The sequence below is a fragment of the Pyrus communis genome, chromosome 1 (genome assembly GCF_963583255.1).
Source record: "Pyrus communis chromosome 1, drPyrComm1.1, whole genome shotgun sequence".
In the NCBI taxonomy this organism is placed as follows: Eukaryota; Viridiplantae; Streptophyta; class Magnoliopsida; order Rosales; family Rosaceae; genus Pyrus; species Pyrus communis.
This window is the reverse complement of record NC_084803.1, coordinates 12,866,046-12,884,644: the sequence shown is the minus strand read 5'-3', so window position 1 is coordinate 12,884,644 and position 18,599 is coordinate 12,866,046. Positions and strand designations below refer to the sequence as shown.

Here is an 18,599-nt window from a genome sequence, read left to right as displayed (position 1 = left end):
CTATTTTTGCTCTTGTTCCTCCGGCGATAATTGCATAGCGTGTAATAATTATTGGTACATCTGAACTGAACTGTATATAGAAGAGATGACTTAATATGCATATTACTATTTTGAAAGAATGACGCAACATATTCTAAGCTGTTTTAATTCACGCGAAAAGATTAAAACTTGAATAGCACATTGCTTTGGTCAATTGGCCGGACTTGAATGGGCATTGATGGATGGGCCAATTGGAGCCGGAATCCGTAAATCACAAGATCCCCATCACCACAAAATAATCCAAACAACCTAGCAATGTAAAATAGCCCGACAGATAAGACCCGGCCATTATGTGAAAATTATCAAAATGGTCAAACTCTACAGCTACAATAGTTGGCTATTGCATATGTTCAAATAGAGGAAAATCTTAGGTAAGGTGCATGACTATGTTATATGTACGAGACCTCTCGCGACTAAGCATAAGATAACATTTGTAACCCATTGTCCGTGGAAAATTCTAGCTTCCGCCCCTCCATACCACGTGCATGCAGCCATACTAACACACCCCCTGTATTTGGTCTCACGTGCCTTACACTTGTCATTGTTTATTGGAACAGAACCACCACATGACAGTAAATCCGTTCTAGTGTATCATGCTTTGTATACAGAGGTCAGGCATCAGTTTGTCTCCATTGTCCGTACCATAGTTTATGGCACCTCGCCCTCCCAAAGACCTGTCGCCATTCAGAACTTTGACATTAGCCAATGTATAATAGAAAGAAAGAAACCTCGTACTAGTTTCACCGCTGGCACAAGTTGCTAAAGCAAAACACAACACCACCAAAGGTTAAAAAGCAAAACAATGATGCTTTAAATGCAGCAGCAGCAGTACATAGTGTGCCATTGGTACAAACTAGGAAAATAACAACGAAGAAATTACATTAAAAAAGGAAGAAAATTTGACGTGCTGTGTAATGTACATGTAGAAGCTCCAAAATACATTCCTCAGCCATTGACAATGCGTTATACACAATCTTGAAGAATGCCGCCGAAACCTTTTTTTTTTTTTTGATCTTTAATTTCTTCATTTACCTTCTCTCTCTCGTAAACATGAAGCGACCAGAAACATTGGCGCGTCATAAAACTTCTACAAGCAAACAACTATCGACACTTGCGTGATATGTGTGAGAGCTCAGCAAGCACGTGGCTCCGGCACAGACAACCGCCTCGCGACTGGTCCACAATTTCCTGAGACTTTCAAGGATGCGAAAAGGCATGATAACCTAGCTATCATAGGGCTGGCTTTCACCATTTTGGGAACAATTGCCAACTGCTTACGAGCAGTGTCGTCGTAAGTTCCATGGTACCCTTCAAGATCATCTTTGGTAATTAAAACTGCATCTCCTGAGGGAGAACATGCTGCGGTAGTTGATCCACATCTGCTGTATTCTAGAACAGCCTGCCAAGAAACAGCAAAACATGGTGATTGAGGTTGTACGGGAATGGGAATTAATAAAATCAGTCAGCAACGAATGATAGAAGATTGCAGATTATAACAAAATGCATATATACAAGAGAGAACTACAACACATACCTTCCATTGTGAGGGGGCTAGCAGTACACGTGGTCTTCTAGACCGGACATAGTCTAGGGCTGCAGATGGTGTCATGTTCTTGTATTTCACCTGCAGAAAGCAAATCAATTCAATCCTATCATGTCCTAGAGGTTGACAAGGGTTCATCATCAGTAACTCTTCAGCTAATGCAACCAGCAACTTTTGAAAAGCAGGAGATAGTTACCAAATAGCAAAGCACGATAGTTGTGCTCCTTCCCCGACCAGCTTTACAGTGCACATAAGTAACTTCACCACACGATGCATTCTCTGTGTTTGGGAACCAAGGTTAAATAATTAAATTAACAGCTCTACAAATGAAAGCTAAAAATTACGAACTAGCAAAATATTGAAGTTGAATAAGATCCTCACCGTGAATGAATTCTACAGCTCTGTCGATATCAACAAAGGAAGGAGCAAATAGATAATCTCGCGTGGGAATTACAAGATGGTCAATTCCATGGGCCTGAGAACCATCAAACATCTTAAACGAATAAGTACAATCCAGATTGAGAAGATTTAAATGCATTTCACTCTTCTTATTGGCAGGATAAGAAAACATCTCAAAACAAATAGAAAGAATCATTATAGTTTCAAATCTTAATCTGGGGGTTCCTTTTCTCATATGTTAGATCAAATAAAGGTGATTTCAAACTTGTCCTTATTTAGACATTTAAAAACATATTTTCGTTAGAGGAAAAAAACTTGAAATAATGATTTCGTTACATCATATTATCCAAGGACAAGAACCAAGAAAAATTGGGTAACTTTGGATGCGGTCCTTACTTATCAACGTTCTTTGATTGAAATCTGGTTAGTTTTTAGTTTTTGATTGGGGTCCCTGAAATTAATACAATAATACATTTCTATGTTGGTTATTATAATTTTAAATTAAATTTGATATTTGTAGTTACTTATATTAATGAGATATTAAATAAAATTCATGATTTGTTGGGTTGAAAATATTCAAAAAATAAATTATACTTATATAAAAAAAGTATAATTTATATTAATGACATGATTTGTCATTAAGATAAATTATATTTAAATAAAACACATTATTTGTCATTACTAATATTAATGACATTTTACATACAAAAAATTGGTAATTTTTATATGATACTATTTACATACAAAAAGTTAGGTACATTTTATACAAAAAAGGTGGTACGTTTTAGATGAAAAAATTGGTACATATTATATACAAAACAATGGGTACATTTTATATAATAAAACAATGGGTACATTTTAGATTAAAAATATAAATACATCTTACATTAAAAAATGGGTACATTTTACATAAAAAACATGGTACTTACAAAAACAAATTTGGTATATTTTACATATAACAAGGTGGAACATCTTTAAAGAAAAATAGGTACATTATCAATAAATTATTGGTACAAAAAAAAAAAGGTTAAAAAAAGGTGTAAAAATAAAAGTTTGAAAAATATGGACACAAAAAGAAATTAATATATGGGTACAAACTAAAACTGAAAAGAAAATTTGTACAATTTAAAAAAAGGGCTGCAAATTAAAATGGGTACAAACTAAACATAAAAATATATGATACAAAATTTACCCATAAGTGTGTGTGTGTGTGTATATATATATCAAATGTAACGTTTCTAACACTAAATGAATATATTTATTAATAAAATTTAATTATTTTGATATGTAAAATATTTTAGTATTGAATGATGTTTATTAAAACCAAGGGACCTTGATCAAAAATTGAAAATGAATAAGGTTTTGATCAACGGAGTTGAAAAAGGATGGATGAGAACCTAATTTCTCCAAAAAAAAAATATTTATATTTCTAACATGGTAGTAGCAATTCAGAACCATATGGTGCAGAGAAGTAACACACACGATACAAGGATGTCGGAACCAAAGTTTCGTAAGGTTCATTGAGAGTGATAACACCACCAACACCTAGCCGCTTCAACTGGGGAACGTCTTTGGGAAATGGAACCGCACCGAGCAGAACAAACTGAAAGAACAGCACCGCGTATCCATTAAACACCACGAAATGAGCAACGAAATACATTTTACCAAACAAGTACACCTCTTACAACAAATCCAAGACGATATTCATACATATATACTCGGTCTATTCAAATATATGTAATAGCAACATGCAAGAATCCACTTTTGTGTAAAGTCCTGAAAACATCAAATTTTCAAATTTTTTTTCTTATCCCAAATTTCGATTGATTGCCAAGAAAGTGAGAAAACTGATTGATCAATTTCAAAAACTCGTTTCTTCTTTCGAAACCAACTTTCTCAGAAACCAAACAAATTGTAGCTACATAACAAAGATATATAAATTAAAATCAACAAAAAAAAAGAAGAAAAGAAATCAATTTTCCTACAATTTCTAGGTCAACAAACAGAGGATTAACGAACCCAACCACAAAAATACATAAATTGAACAAAATCGAGAAAGAAAAACCTGGTCAACTTCATCCCACCATCTGAACTCAGCTTCCATCTTGTTCCGCAGCACATTATACAACAGGGTCGGGTAAAAGAGGATCCGCGCCCCGGCTCCAACGAGTGCTCGCTTGGCGTCGTCAACCCCAACTACCTGCCTCCCGGAAAGGCCGTCATTCCGATCGCAATCCCCCTCCGCCTCCAGTTCCTCGATCTTCATTTCCCACACACAACAAACACCCCTGACCACCAGATCCAAATTTAATGAGAAAACACAAAGGGTAATAAAATCCCCAAAAAGATTCCGATTTTCCGAATCCCTAATTCGCAATTGGGATATAAATTTCCGAATAAAAAAACAAACAAGAAATTTACATACTTGGCGAACCAAGAAGCGGAATTGCAATGAACAGGCAAATTGGGGGCCGATCCCGAATGGAAAATTAGGGATTTTTGGGTGGGAAAACGGAAATTAGGGAAATTAGAGAGGTGGGCTTCTAAATTTGGGGAGTTAGAGAAAGAGTGTGCACTGTTTAACTTAGATGCCAAGGAATTGGATTTTGTATGCGAATAATTTCTGGTAACTGAAATAGGAAGTTGTAAATAGTCAAAATCTGGGAAATACGGGTAGGTGGTGGTTATAAATGGGGGCTGGAGTTGGAGTTTATTACGTTAAATGCCATTGGAAGGTTATGTGTCTCATGGTGACTGGTGGGTGATCCGAATGGTTAGTCAAAAGGGTCGGTCTTAAAGTGGTTAGTTAATAAAGGAAAAGATAGGTTAACTTAGCGCCCTTGGTAGGAAAAAGTAATTAATTAGATGGAAGCATGACCAAGAAAGTTGTCAAGGAATAAGTCTTAACTTAATCTCCAAGTTAGTAAGTTTTTTTTCGTTTTCATTTCATGCTCTAAGAGTGTAACAACGTGCTTCGACGTGGATTTGATTTACATCATGGATAATAAGTTGCATTTTAAATAATTTTGTAGTCAACATTTGTGTTTAAAGAAATTGAACTTTGTAAAAACAGAAGCTATGGTACTTTACTCTTTAAATATTGAAAGAGGTTCCGCGTTCAGGTCGTATTTCGGCATTCCCTCCCCTAGGTCTTTGTTGTACTATTTTCTCAAGTGTTGTTTCTTAGATTTTATTAGTAATGTGAAGTGGGCAGTAGAAAAGAAGACTGCAAAGAGGGAGCTTCAAGTTCAACCGTGAACCATGCATATGAAGGGTAGCTAGGTAGGGTTACATCTTGTTGATACGAGAGTGGTGGTCCCCCGCTTCTCAGAGGGGATCGAACAATTTGTCTCAAAAGTAAAGAAAGTGGGAGTTTTTTTATGCAAAGTAGGTGTCGCATGAATCTCATTCACTTCGGAAACACAGAAATTGCACTTCAAAACTAATCCCCAACAGGAAATTTTTTATTACTTTTTAATAAATCACAAGGAGTAAAAATGTAGTTTCAAGTAGGTTATTGTATAACTCACTCCTGCTCAGTGGTGTGAAAAACAATTGGTAACATTAGAATAACTCAATTACTTATAAGGGTATATACGTCTCTTCTTTATTCGATGTGGAATTAATATTTTCAATATGTCTCGTCACGTTTGATGAATTTTCAAGACTAGCACGTGGACAACACAAATTGGTGACCTGAAGCATATGCAGCCGTTGAGCTTCACAAGCAAGACAACCTACTCTAATACCCTTAAGAAGTTTTTTTTCCATAGACACCATGAAGGATTAGTCAAACTACTCATAAGTACATGCAAAATCTCTTCATTCCTAGACGCGAAATTACTACTCTTAACAAAAAGGGGCAGCATATGGATTGATTTTGTTTTGGATCAAAGTGACAAATATTATATGTATGTGTGTAATAGTTGGGTTGGGGTGATTCTTTTCTGGTCTTTTACGCGCCTCATCCAACATAATCCTTTTGGATGGACAAATAAAAAACATAATCATTTTGGATTTAATTGGTTAGATGGATAATTTATGTTGCAACAGATACCATCTGTTCCCTATCTTCAAAACTCTGCCTAACTCCTAAGCACACACTAATTGAGTGATTAATTGATCACAATTTGGACTGGTTGCTGGTCAATACTTGATTAATTAGTTGAATAAACCCTAATTACCCAGATTGTTCTGTTTGTATTAGGCCCTAGCCATGTTGCATGAGCCCAGTCCAAATATTGGTAACAAAAAGTCTAAACAAGTACAATTTTGGGCCCTAAAATTCACTCTATCATTTCAGAGTCCAACTTTGCTGTTTTCTATCTCAAAACACCTCCAAAAGATCCAAACCAAAAGACCCAAGTTATGTACTTTGATATCTTTTTATGTAAATGAATATTTCGGAAGAAAGATTCGAACTTAAAACTTCTTAATATATAAATAAACAATTCTAATCGCACGTGAGTTACAAGTACCTGACAACTGATATAATTTTGAGAGTTGTCTAGTTGCGTTTCACTCCATAAATGTAAAAGAAAGTACCTGACAACTGATATAATTTTTAGAGTTGTCTAGTTGTGTTTCCTTCCACTCCATAAATGTAAATGAATCAAGATCTTAAGAGCAATCGGAGAATTGGCATAAATTCCCACCCCAACTGAGCACAAGCACATGAGATACAGGTGAGTTTTGGGTTTGCCAATTTAGAAGCCTATCCACCTGGCTTCACACAATTAGGTTTTTTTTTTTATCCCCAACATTCCCTTGCATTCTAAAATAATTCATAGGAATGAGATTATTTATTGTCACAAAAAATCTTGATGCTTACCTAATATTCACATGCTGCCTTGATTCCTTCTTTTTTTTCTTTTAATTTTTATATTGTTGGGTATTAACAGTGTTTAAAATATCGGTATCATTGAAAATATTAATATGTAAATTTATGGAAATATCAATAGATATAATATGAAAAAATTACACATATAGTATACTTTTACTACTTAATTTTATATTGAGACAACATTTTTTAAACATTTCAAGGAGAGACAAACAATAATAAATGTGAAAGATGACATCATTTGTTTTTTTTTTCTTTGGAGTTTAACCTACGAAAATACCCTTTATCTATGGTATCTTTTCACACTTCTCTCTCCAGCATTGGGGTTGTTCGTGCCACCTAGGTGCCTTGTTTCTCAGGGTTTAAAGAGATGATGTAGTCGTGCAGGTTGGGCATCTACACCTTTTTGCCGCAAGAATGAGCTTCCCATCATAAGTTGAGGTTAACTAGTACAAAAGCTAAAACAATTATATTTACACTTGGGAACGAGACTTTAGAAAACCTATTTCAAATTTATTTGTTTCATTAGGTACATCAAATATGCTCTCAAACTTTTTAAAAGGATAAAAAAATTGATCCAAGTAAACAAAAGACCAACTTACAAAACAAGCGTCAATCTTATATTCTTATACATTTGGACATTGTTCAATGAACTCTCAAAAGATTAAACACATGATGAAGCTTGCACAAGAGAAATTAAATTAATACACAGTGATTAATTTAATTTGAAGGAGGATGTTAATTAACTTTGAACTTAATTTGATTGATAAAAAAAAAGTAAATTCTTTGGAACTTACAAATACTGAGTAAGAATCAATCTAACTCAACCCAACACAAACTAGGCTTCCCCATTTACTAACTCTTCTAAAACTATACAAACTGGTTCTATTATAAAATATATAAAACTGGTTCAATTTCATGTTCCATGATACTCTCGATTCTTCCGTAACCCTCACCTCCCTCGCATGAGTAGGAAAGTTGCATATATTTTTTTTAAGTAAAAAAAGTATACAAAACTGATTTTACATGTATTTGAAATTGACTTTGCAAAAATGGTCGAAGGCAGTTTGAACTGATTTTGCAACAATGGTCGAAGGCGGGTTGAACTGATTGTGCAAAAACGGTCGATGGCGGATTAAATTGAATCTACAAAAATGGTCGAAAACGGGTTGAACTAATTCTGCAAATGGTCGAGGACGGGTTGAACTGATTCTGCAAAAATAATCAAGGACAGGTTAAACTAATTATGCAAAAATGGTCGAAGACGGGTTGAACTGATTCTGCAAATGGTCGAAGATGTGTTGAATTGATTCTGCAAAAATAGTCGAAAACGGGTTAAACTGATTATGCAAAAATAGTCAATGACTGATTGAACTGATTATAGTAATAAATGATACAAACTTATTCTACATATAATTTCAAAACTGATTCTGCAGAAATAGTCGAAAATGGGTTGAGCTTATGAAACATATTAATTTTGTTGGAGTTGTGAGAGTTGGATTCTATTGAAAGCCTAAAATCTTAGAGGGTATGGTTAGTATTTTAAAATATTGTTTTCATGTTTTTGGGCTGGCCTTTAATTGTTTTTATGTTTTTGTCTCTCCTTGACATATTTAAAAACTAGTAGAGTTCCTTGAAATATAGTAAAAAAAATTGTCCCTATATATAAAGCTCCCATATAATATTTTTTTCGATGGAAATAATGAAAATTTGCTCAAAAATGTGTAAATTTAAAATGAAACTTTAGAGAATGTTAAAAGGCAGTTTGTCAATATTTAACCGATATATCGTAAATACTGACGAAATCTGTCGATATTATCCGAAATTTAAGAATTTCTTCGATGTTTTCAAAATATCGACCGTTCCAAAAAAACTGCAAATAATAGGTATCACAAATGAATAGAGAAAAATTGGTGCTTACATTCTTGTGCCCAAGATTTTTGTAAACAAAACTAATTTGCAGGGCTTCCACTTATAGTGAGACAGTTGAATTTGGTACCATGGAAGCTAGCTGCCATCCAATAGAGAGATTCAACTCCAAGTAGAGCACGCGCTTGCCTTTTGATTCATGTTCTCACCATGAATCCCTTTTTGTTCCACAGTGCATGTGCAATATTATGCCGACAATAGGGCAAACTTATCTACCTCAGCTGAATAGAGGGCTGGATATGTTAAGGATTCAGGTGTATACCGTACATCGGTGCGTACTAGACGTCTAGAAAACTCCTGTGCTCTTCACGCAACCAAGCAAATGATCCCAACTTACTTCAAGATCAACTGGGAATGAAGAACCTGATATCCTCAAGCTAGGTTAAAACTTGAAAACCATAGATTACCCTATGGATTGGGATATAGTTTAAGTGATAGGAGTATTGCAGTTGCGCCATTTAGACATGCGTTAAACCATCTCATATGTGGCATAAACCGTAACATTTAGTGTTTTAGAGAAAAGATTGGTTTGGTTACGTTACGTTTGCTTAACTACGTCATTTAAATGATATTTTACAAATAAAAAGAAAAATATTATATCTTTGTATGATTTGATTTTGGACTAATCTCACCTAGTGAAAAATGTCAGAATCAGGCAATTTACCAAAATATCTCGATTCAGACACCGAGAAAGAGTAAATGAATAGAGTGAAGTAAATATTATTATCTGAATAATAAGTTTGAGCCTGGCTACAAATACAATAGGTATCTGAACTTTGTCCCATCTAATCAATACTACGTGTACTGATTCATAACATTATGAGCCACCCAAAATGTTTGTATCCTTCTCACTCTGCTTTCTGTCAATGATTAGGAGCTATATCATATCATTACGCAAGCTCATATAGACTAATTTGCCCCTGCGCATTTATATTGGTCGGTTTACTAATGGACCAACTTACTGACCAGAACTTCTCTGTCACCAAAAGAAGCTGACCAGCCTGTTCTATCACCATGAAATTGAATGATGATAACACTTAATCACTCGCTCGTAAGTCAACATATGTACAGTGAAATGTTACAACCAGAACATTAAAACGAAAACAAAAACATTAATAAAAAAATATAATTAAAACAGTTCCATCCGATGGAAAATGTCATTGAAACAGTATCTTGATCATGATCATTTTTATTTTACGGTGATATTATTATAACAATATCTCGATCATGGACACTTTCATGTGAACAAAAATGTCACGAAGTGGTATCTTAAGCCAACAATAGTATTGTTACAATACATTTTACTCTCGTTCAAGGCCAAATAAACCCCACCAGTTTCCACTCTCATTAATGCTGCAAACGTATTTGGACAACTTTACAAGTAAACCCAGCAAAGAAGCATTATAGTGTTTTCTCCACTAAAAAAATGGAGAAATGGTGGTGGTTTCGTGCACTTCTCCTACTGATTGCTATCCCCACGGAAGCTGGGATTAACGTGGGCGGAGGAGTTGGTGTCAATGTCGACCCTGTTGGCGGCGGCGGTGTCTGGATTGGTGGAGGAATCAATGGAAACGGGAATCCCCCAGTCCCGTCTGGGTCTTCTCCTTCAGGCCTCGAGAGAGCTTTCACCGCCCTCCAGGCGTGGAAATCCGCCATCTCCGACGACCCATCAAAGGTTCTAGACTCATGGGTCGGCCCGAATGTGTGTTCTTACAAAGGGGTTTTCTGCTCACCTGATTCTCAAGAAGTTGCAGGCATAGATCTCAACCACGCCAATCTCAAGGGCAATCTCGTCCAAGAGCTCTCTTTACTCTCTCAACTCTCTCTCATCCACCTCAACAGCAACAGATTCTCCGGCCAAATCCCCGAAACTTTCCGAGACCTCACCGCCCTCCAAGAACTCGACCTCAGCAACAACGACTTCTCCGGCAGCTTCCCAACGGTCACATTACAAATTCCGAACCTCATCTACCTCGACCTCCGATACAACAGCTTCTCCGGCACCATCCCGGGCGAACTCTTCAACCAAAAACTCGACGCGATCTTCCTCAACAACAACAATTTCGAAGGCGAAATCCCCGAGAGTTTAGGAAACTCCCAAGCCTCCGTCATCAATTTCGCAAACAACCAGTTCACCGGAAACCTCCCGGCCAGCTTCGGCTTCATGGGGACGAAACTGAAGGAGATTTTGTTCCTCAACAACCAGTTAACCGGCTGCATTCCCGAAGGAGTCGGGATCTTCACAGACGTTAAGGTGTTCGATGCAAGCCATAATTCCCTGATGGGTCATCTTCCCGACACGATTTCTTGCCTGGAAGAAATCGAAGTTCTGAACTTGGCGCACAACGAGCTGTCGGGGGTGCTGCCAGACTTGGTGTGTTCGTTGAAAAGCCTGGAGAATCTGACCGTTGCTTACAATTTCTTTTCTGGGTTTAGTCAGGAATGTACGAAGTTGTCTGACCGGAATGTGTGGTTTGATTTCTCCCTGAATTGCATTCCCGGGCGGAACATGCAGCGGCCGCAGCCGGAATGCTCTCTGATTCCGGGCGGCGGGTTGAATTGCCTGAGAATTCCGGGGTCCAAGCCTCTGGTCTGTGGGTCCCGCTACCCGTCGTCTTCTCCATAAGGAGATTTCAGAGCTTAATTTCTCTAATATCCAGACAAGTGTTTTGTTAACCAAGATTCCCAGAAGCACTATTTTAAAAAGCAGATTTCATGATTGGCTTTGGATTTGAGCAATGGAAGAATCGTGAGCAGAAACAGTGGGATATATAAAATGGTTTGCTTCTGTTTGTCATGTGACATTCTTATGGAATTTATGTGATATCTTTTTGTGCCGCACTCGCATGTATGTTTATCGGCTTGTGTCACGTGACTTCATCTCAACTTTTGAAAATCTTGTTTTGGCATTTCCAATCCAGTGCTCATATAATTAAAAGCTTTCGTCTTTGCCGTTGTTGAACAAACATACTTGAGAACTTGAATGTTTCTACCTAATTGTTGTAACCGGCAAAAGCACTTCTAATTCCGTTTGGACAGAAAACTTAAAAGCGCTTGTGGATTGTATAAGCACTTTATCAAGAAGCAACCACGCCCAAGTATTTTTTGAAGTGCGCTTGGTTTTTCAATAAAAGTTTCAACATGTTTCTAATAGTTCTTGAAGCGCTAAAAGTGTTTTCTTCAGAAGCATTCATAAACAAGTCTTTTAAGTTTTCCACAAAAAATGATAGGATCATTTGCGTACGCACTTGGCTCGACCATCTCTGCACAAGTGTGTGACTGTTCCTGGCACTCCTGTTTGCACCAACTTATTCCAATCAAATGAAACAAGGCATATGCGACTCTAAATCAAGCCGACTTTCATACCACTTGAAAAGATGAATACAAATACAAGGTTCTCCGGATTGGATTGGCTCGCCGCCGGGTTAGCAGACAAACGATGGCAACCAATTTTAATCACTGTGGCAATTGAACTTAAGGGAAAATACAAGAATGTAATTATATTACAGACAATTGCTGAATGTTGGTAATTTGCTAGGCAATGTAATACATTGGGTTTGGAAGTTTAAAGGATCGTTGAGCAATTGCAAAACCCACCAAATCACTCCATTGATCTCCCGAGCTCCCATGAATTTGATAACCTTCATTTATCAAGTCCGATCTCTTCTGGGATTTGAAGACCGTGGCAAGTGTTCCTTGATCAGAAGGTCCTCTGTATCATTAGCGGATTAACCAAACATCAACAGTCTTTACTACCAAGTTACGAAGAAAGACAAGGAAAGAAATGAAGTTAGCGCAATGTACCTCAGCAGCAGCCTCTCCCAATTGTTGTAACCTGCAACTAGAAGGTTTTTCGCGGTGGCATTTCTCTGATATTCGCTCCGCCCAGTTAACAGAAAAATCTTGAAACCCAACCGCTCAAGCTGACTGTATAGATTTAAACTTGCTGGGAGAGCAGGGGCCTCAGCCAACTCCACCCACTCATCGAAAGATGCTTCATCGAACGTCTCTGATCTATGTCCAAAAGAATGTAGACCCAGTCAAATTTCATCGTATGGAAAACTTATCAATCAAGACAACTAAAATCATTGATGTATTCCAAGAATCCCGCATAACTCACTCTAGTTAAAGGAACATAAACCAGACCTATACCGGCTAAGAGTGATGTTGGGAAATCGAAAATTACAAAGAAAAACAGAGAGTTTTCAGTGGAACTCTCATTGCTACGATGGAGGATAGAGGACTTGAAGGAAGTGAACAATGTGATGATTATGCAACCCCAGTTCGTCAAAGAAAAAAAAACTGGAATCTGCAGCATAAATGTGTTCTGTATAACACAAGTAAGATTGTTTACCTTACCCATACTTCAGCTATATGTTCCCTTTCCCCTTACCCCGTGTAAATTAGAAAAAAAAAACAAAAAAAACACCCCGACGATAAGTTTTAAATGACTTATCTATCCACTTGTCTTGCTCTAATTGATTTGAAGTTGTATAATTTCCTATGGTGCCCTTCCCTCATTACCACGTCTGTTAAGTTTTCCACTAAAGTATTGGGTTTGAAATGTTTTCTCCAAATTACAATGTTACCAAATTGCTAAAAGTTATTTCCTTCTCACTCTAAATTGCTAAAAGTCACACTGTTTCTTCCCATTTAGACCTTCTCACTGTGCTTTGTCACAAGTCACAAAGTGCAAGGTATCACTTTGGTGCAAGGTATCACTTTGGTGCAAGGTATCACTTTGGCACAAACTAATAAGGTATATGCAGCATCATCATCTTTTACAAGCAATACTCATAAGTTAACAAACCAAATGATCAACAAACAAACAAACCAAAATGAAGGCTACAAAGAATGCCCTGTAACAATGGAGAAAATCCATTGAGTCACCGGCTATCTCTAACGTTAGTCGTCCTTATCACGTGACCTGAGTGTTACCGATACTTAAAAATATATCTGCAGACTGCAGAGGTATGACATTCTCTCCTAATAAAGGCTCTCTTATGCATGAATCTAAACTTCTAAATTCTATAAACATACAATTTTACAATCAAAATCCAATCATTCCATATTTCCTCATCAAAATTGGACATTTGTCGCAAAGCTTAAAATTAGATCAAGATCATCACACTTTCTGCTTTGGGTGGGGCCTGCACCCTAGCATGCATCACACAGTACACTATCTATCCACCTTACGTGGCGGCCTCTCATTAGCTAATCCCACCTGCCAATGACGAATCAATCACGTGTATATTCCACACCAACCACAAAAGGCCTAACATTCCTAACCCACAACAATTTAATCTGCAGTAAAAATCAAACCAATCAAAGCAAATCGGACGGTTGTGATCGACTGGAGCTTACCCGAATCCATGTGCCTGATAGTAGGGCAAATTCGAAAGCAGAGTCTCATCGATGTCGAACACCCACGCGTCCTTCCCATCGCCGCCTATGGTCACCCCCTTCGCGAAGCTCAGCGAGAAATTCGCGACGGCCGCCGAATCGGACAGGTACCGGTCGCCGGTCATGTAGTTCTGGACGAACCCGACGCACCTGGACGGAATGTTGGACCAGGTCCCGGCGTCGTTGGTCTCGACGGAGAATCTCCAGCTGTCGCAGAAGAGGCTGTCGTCGGAGGCGGAGACGCGGTGTCGTTTCGTCGGCATTTGGATGATGGATTGGGATGATAAGGACGTGGGGATTGCGAGGAGGGTGATGAGGAGCAGGAGAGGGCGGTGGCGAACGGAGGCCATTGATTTTGCTGAACCCAGAAAGATCTTTGCGGGAATCGGAAAGAGCTTTCTGGTTTCGGATTGAGAATCGAGAAGGAGGGAGGAGGGAGAGACTCCGAGAGCTTTTTTTTCTAAACGATTTTGGGGGGTTTTGTCCTGTTCTTTTATGATTTTATCCGAACCCGAGAGTTTTTACAGAGTTTTTACATACAAATTTTGCCGCAAAAACTACAAATTTTACCGCATTTTAGTTTGGTTTTTATTTTTTCGGTAAAAACTATAATTATTTTACATCAATTTTTATAAAAACAATTAATTTTAGTTTCATCACCAGAAAAGCAATCAAATTTTAGAAAATAAATCGCATTCACAGGTTTTATAGGATTTAACATTACTTATAAAAAAATTTATAAAAATAAATAATTTTAGTTTCATCACCAGAAAAGCAATCAAATTTTAGATAATAAATCGCATTCACGGGTTTTATAGGATTTAACATTACTTATAAAATGAACATTCGTTACTTACAACAAACTATAATAAGTCATGATATAGCATATATCCGCTGCCTTCATGAAGGTGAAATTTAACTAAGTGAGAACCTAGTACCTCGAGACCAATACAATCATGCGAAATGGTTTTTCTCTTTAGTTGGGTAGTAATTTCCTTTTTGGTTTTTGCCATTTTATTGGATAAATAGATAGTAATTTATGTTAACAAATCTTACATAGAGAGAGAGAGAGAGAGAGAGATTGTGTATTTCTTCAAGGGGGCGTTTGTTTGCCCTCACTAACTCGGACTGGACTGGACTGGACTAGCTATTAGTCCAATACTGTGTTTGTTCCATGCTGGGACTAACATTAATGAGACTAAAGGGGACTAGCATGGACAAAACCCTTCACTATGAGGTCTTAGTGAGACCCCCCAATAACCATGGGACTATCTAAGACTATCCTCTATTTCTCGTCCTTGTCATGCTCAACGACCACTCCCGACAAACTCCTCGTCATCGCCGGTCACTTAGATCAATCATTAACTTCCCGACTCTCTTTTAGATCCATTTCACAACCAACTTTCATATAAAATATACCAAATTGAAGCTGGAATGACAAGATTACGATTTTACTTGAATCGAGGCCAAAATGTGGTCGAATGTGGCCGGAAAATGGCCTGGAAGTCTCGGCCTGTTTGGGCTTCTTCAAATCCATGACAAATTCGAGCATGCAAAGCTAAGATCTCGGTCCAAGGATGGTGATGAATTTTTTGGCGGTGCTAACTTCATCCAATTTAATAAGGGTTGGCCAAAAAACACATCGGGAAACCTGCAACTCGTCGGGAAAATTGGAGTCGTGAGGTTCCGTTCGAACAACGCATAGCTAGAGAGGGAGGGAGGACAAAAAAATAGAGACTGGAATCAATAAGGAGTTTGACCAAGAATGAGAAAGAGACATGAATTGAGAGGTCTGAGAGGAAAAAAAGAGGGAGAGGGTGGGACGATGAGAGAAGAGGAAAAGAGTGGGACGGAAATGGTAGGAAAAGATGGAGAAAAAGATAAGATCATAATAAAATATTAATAATTTATATATTAAATAAAATAATATTAGAATTTATTATTATCCAACTTCTTAGTCCAATACTGCACCAAACGCTTCACTAAGTTAGTCCAGTTTAGTCTAGTCTAAGCCAGTCCAGCTTAGTCTTTGAAGCTAATCCAGTCCGAGATAGTCCGGCGCAACAAACGCCCCCCAATAGTTCACTGTATTGATTAATATTGTTACATCACTTGTTTATATATAAATACATCCCCATATAACTAACTCATCTAATACACTTGTGATACATGGCACACATCTAATACATAACACTTGGCACAATCCTAAGCTAATCTCTATAGCTTAACATTCCCCCTCAATCTTATGGAGGTGAGAACCAAGCATAAGATTGGAACAATGGACATTGAACTGAGAAGAGCACAACCCCTTAGTAAGCACATGTGCACACTGTTCTGCATAAGAGACAAGATGCAACAAAATTGTGCCTTGTTGAACACATTCTTGCACAAAGTGGCAGTCAACTTCAATATGCTTTGCTTTGGAGTGTAACACATGATTAGTAGAAATATTGTCACAATGTAGTGGGGGAATAGATGAACTAGAAAGATGCAGATCCTTGAGTAGCTGTTGAATCCACACTACTTCAGCAGTGGTAGTAGCCATTGCTTGATATTCAGCTTCTGTAGATGACCGACTTACTGTATGTTGTTTCTTAGAACTCCAAGAAACCGAATTAGAGCCTAAAAACACAACAAAACAAGTGGTTGAACGCCTATCATTCGAGTCACCAGCCTAATTAGCATCTGTGTATGCCTTAATATCCATGAAACCAGGTCTAAAACATAGTATGAGACCAATGGTACCTCGAAGATACCTCAAAATTCGTTTTACAGCAACAAAATGATCTTCAATAGGGGAATGCATGAACTCACACACTTGATTAACTGAATACGCAATGTCTGGGTGTGTGAAGGTGAGGTATTGTAATGCTTCAACTATGCTTATGTAAAGACTATGATCCAATACAGAAGAGCTACCACGATTTAGTAACTTGTGATTGAGATGACAATGAGTGATGCAAGGCTTGCAATGAAGCATATCAGTTTTCAGCAAAAGATTTGTAATATATTTGGACTGATGAACAAAGATACCTTGAGCTTGATATTCAATCTGTAAGCCAAGGAAATAGTGCAGCATACCAAGATCCTTCATATCAAATTCTTTGGTCAATTGATTTATCACAACTTGAACATGACTCTCAACATTCCTAGTCAAAATTATATCATCAATATACAAAAGGAGAACAACAATAGACTGGCCAGTAGACTTCACAAACAATGATGGATCGACATACGAGGATTGAAACCCCAAAGATAAAAGAAATCTGGGTGATCAACATCCACAAAGCCTTATGGTTGAGCCATAAAGACTTATTCGTCAAGAAAGCCATGTAAGAAAGCGTTTTTGACATCCAGTTGTTTCAGTTTCCACCCTTTTGAAGCAGCTAGAGATAACATAAGCCTCACTGTAGTAAGTTTAACTACAGGGAAGGCCAACTTTCTGAGATAACCCCTTAGCTACTAATTGGGCTTTATAGCAAGCAACCGAACCATCAGGATGCTTTTTAACTTTATATATCCATTTACACCCTACCACATTTTTATTGGGAAGAAGTGGAACTAAACTCCAAGTGCCCTATTGAACTAAGGCATCCATCTCCTTTTGCATAGCTGTTTTCCAATGAACAAGTTTAGATGTTGCAGAGTAGGATTGAGGCTTTATGACAGAGAAATCTTATTGCACATGAGCACTAAAAACTTGCTTCTTCTTGATAATGCCAAACTTAGATCTAGTATGCATTGGATGAACATTTCCTAAGGATAAAGACACTTGTTGTAACACTGTTGCTTGAGACATGGACAAATCTGGATATAACTCAGAATGAGGCACTTGTGTAGAAATAGGGTCTTGAACCAACTGCGGAGATCCACCAGTAGAGACAAGGTCACTTGTTGACTGAGAGCAATACAGAGTAACATTTGTTGGAGAAGTAAACTGAGAAAAAAGTTGTGGGAAAGGAAAAAGAACAAGTGGTGGATGATGAAAAGTAGTGGGATGCACAACCAAAGGTTTAGGTGACTGAGAGCTAGAGATCTCAGAGCTAGAAAGCTTATGGAATTAAGGAAACACATGTTCATCAAATAAAACATGTGTTGACCTATGATGGATGATGGTATAATCATTATCTTACCTTATTGTACCTTACTTATGATCTGTAATCACGTGTGAAATGGGTTCACTCCCGGTCACCAGCGCACTCTTATATTTAGGCACTTTTAGGTTTAAATTTATTTACATTTTCCACATCACTACACTTTATGACTTCGTCACATTTCAGGTGTCGGCCAACACAGCTCGATTCGGAGTCGTAGTGAACATTCCGAGTCGAGGTGTGTCAGTCATTGCTATAATTGGATTAACGTTGAGGGACAATTTCTCTAATTAAGTTAAAATTGAGGGACCATTGCTACAACTTTCTCATTTGGGTTTCTATATTTGGCCCT

At 37.5% G+C, this 18,599-nt stretch overlaps 3 protein-coding genes across 4 annotated transcripts; 1 reads left to right on the top strand and 2 right to left on the bottom strand.

The window, feature by feature from the left end:
- Window positions 1-327: 327 nt before the first annotated feature.
- Window positions 328-4,599, bottom strand: LOC137740635 (phosphatidylglycerophosphate phosphatase PTPMT2-like). 2 transcript variants are annotated; one of them, XR_011069172.1, is made up of 8 exons: window positions 4,407-4,599; window positions 4,047-4,269; window positions 3,462-3,584; window positions 1,964-2,057; window positions 1,779-1,861; window positions 1,574-1,663; window positions 1,072-1,438; window positions 328-713 (listed from the first exon to the last, which is right to left on the bottom strand). XR_011069172.1 is itself a non-coding variant. In XM_068480472.1 (7 exons), the coding sequence occupies exons 2-7, from the start codon at window positions 4,245-4,247 to the stop codon at window positions 1,172-1,174; spliced, it is 858 nt and encodes a 285-aa protein (XP_068336573.1). In that variant the 5' UTR covers window positions 4,248-4,269; window positions 4,407-4,599; the 3' UTR covers window positions 827-1,171. The 2 variants fall into 2 exon arrangements, 1 of the variants encoding a protein (XP_068336573.1); XM_068480472.1 differs by lacking the exon at window positions 328-713 and having other exon boundaries at window positions 827-1,438.
- Window positions 4,600-9,976: 5,377 nt separating this feature from the next.
- LOC137711173 (leucine-rich repeat extensin-like protein 6) lies at window positions 9,977-11,666 on the top strand. Its single transcript, XM_068450384.1, has one exon. The coding sequence runs from the start codon at window positions 10,177-10,179 to the stop codon at window positions 11,374-11,376; it is 1,200 nt and encodes a 399-aa protein (XP_068306485.1). The 5' UTR covers window positions 9,977-10,176; the 3' UTR covers window positions 11,377-11,666.
- A 406-nt stretch (window positions 11,667-12,072) lies between these two features.
- On the bottom strand, window positions 12,073-14,632 carry LOC137737441 (acid phosphatase 1-like). The gene is made up of 3 exons (XM_068476916.1): window positions 14,115-14,632; window positions 12,555-12,764; window positions 12,073-12,462 (listed from the first exon to the last, which is right to left on the bottom strand). The coding sequence occupies exons 1-3, from the start codon at window positions 14,501-14,503 to the stop codon at window positions 12,285-12,287; spliced, it is 777 nt and encodes a 258-aa protein (XP_068333017.1). The 5' UTR covers window positions 14,504-14,632; the 3' UTR covers window positions 12,073-12,284.
- Window positions 14,633-18,599: the final 3,967 nt, after the last annotated feature.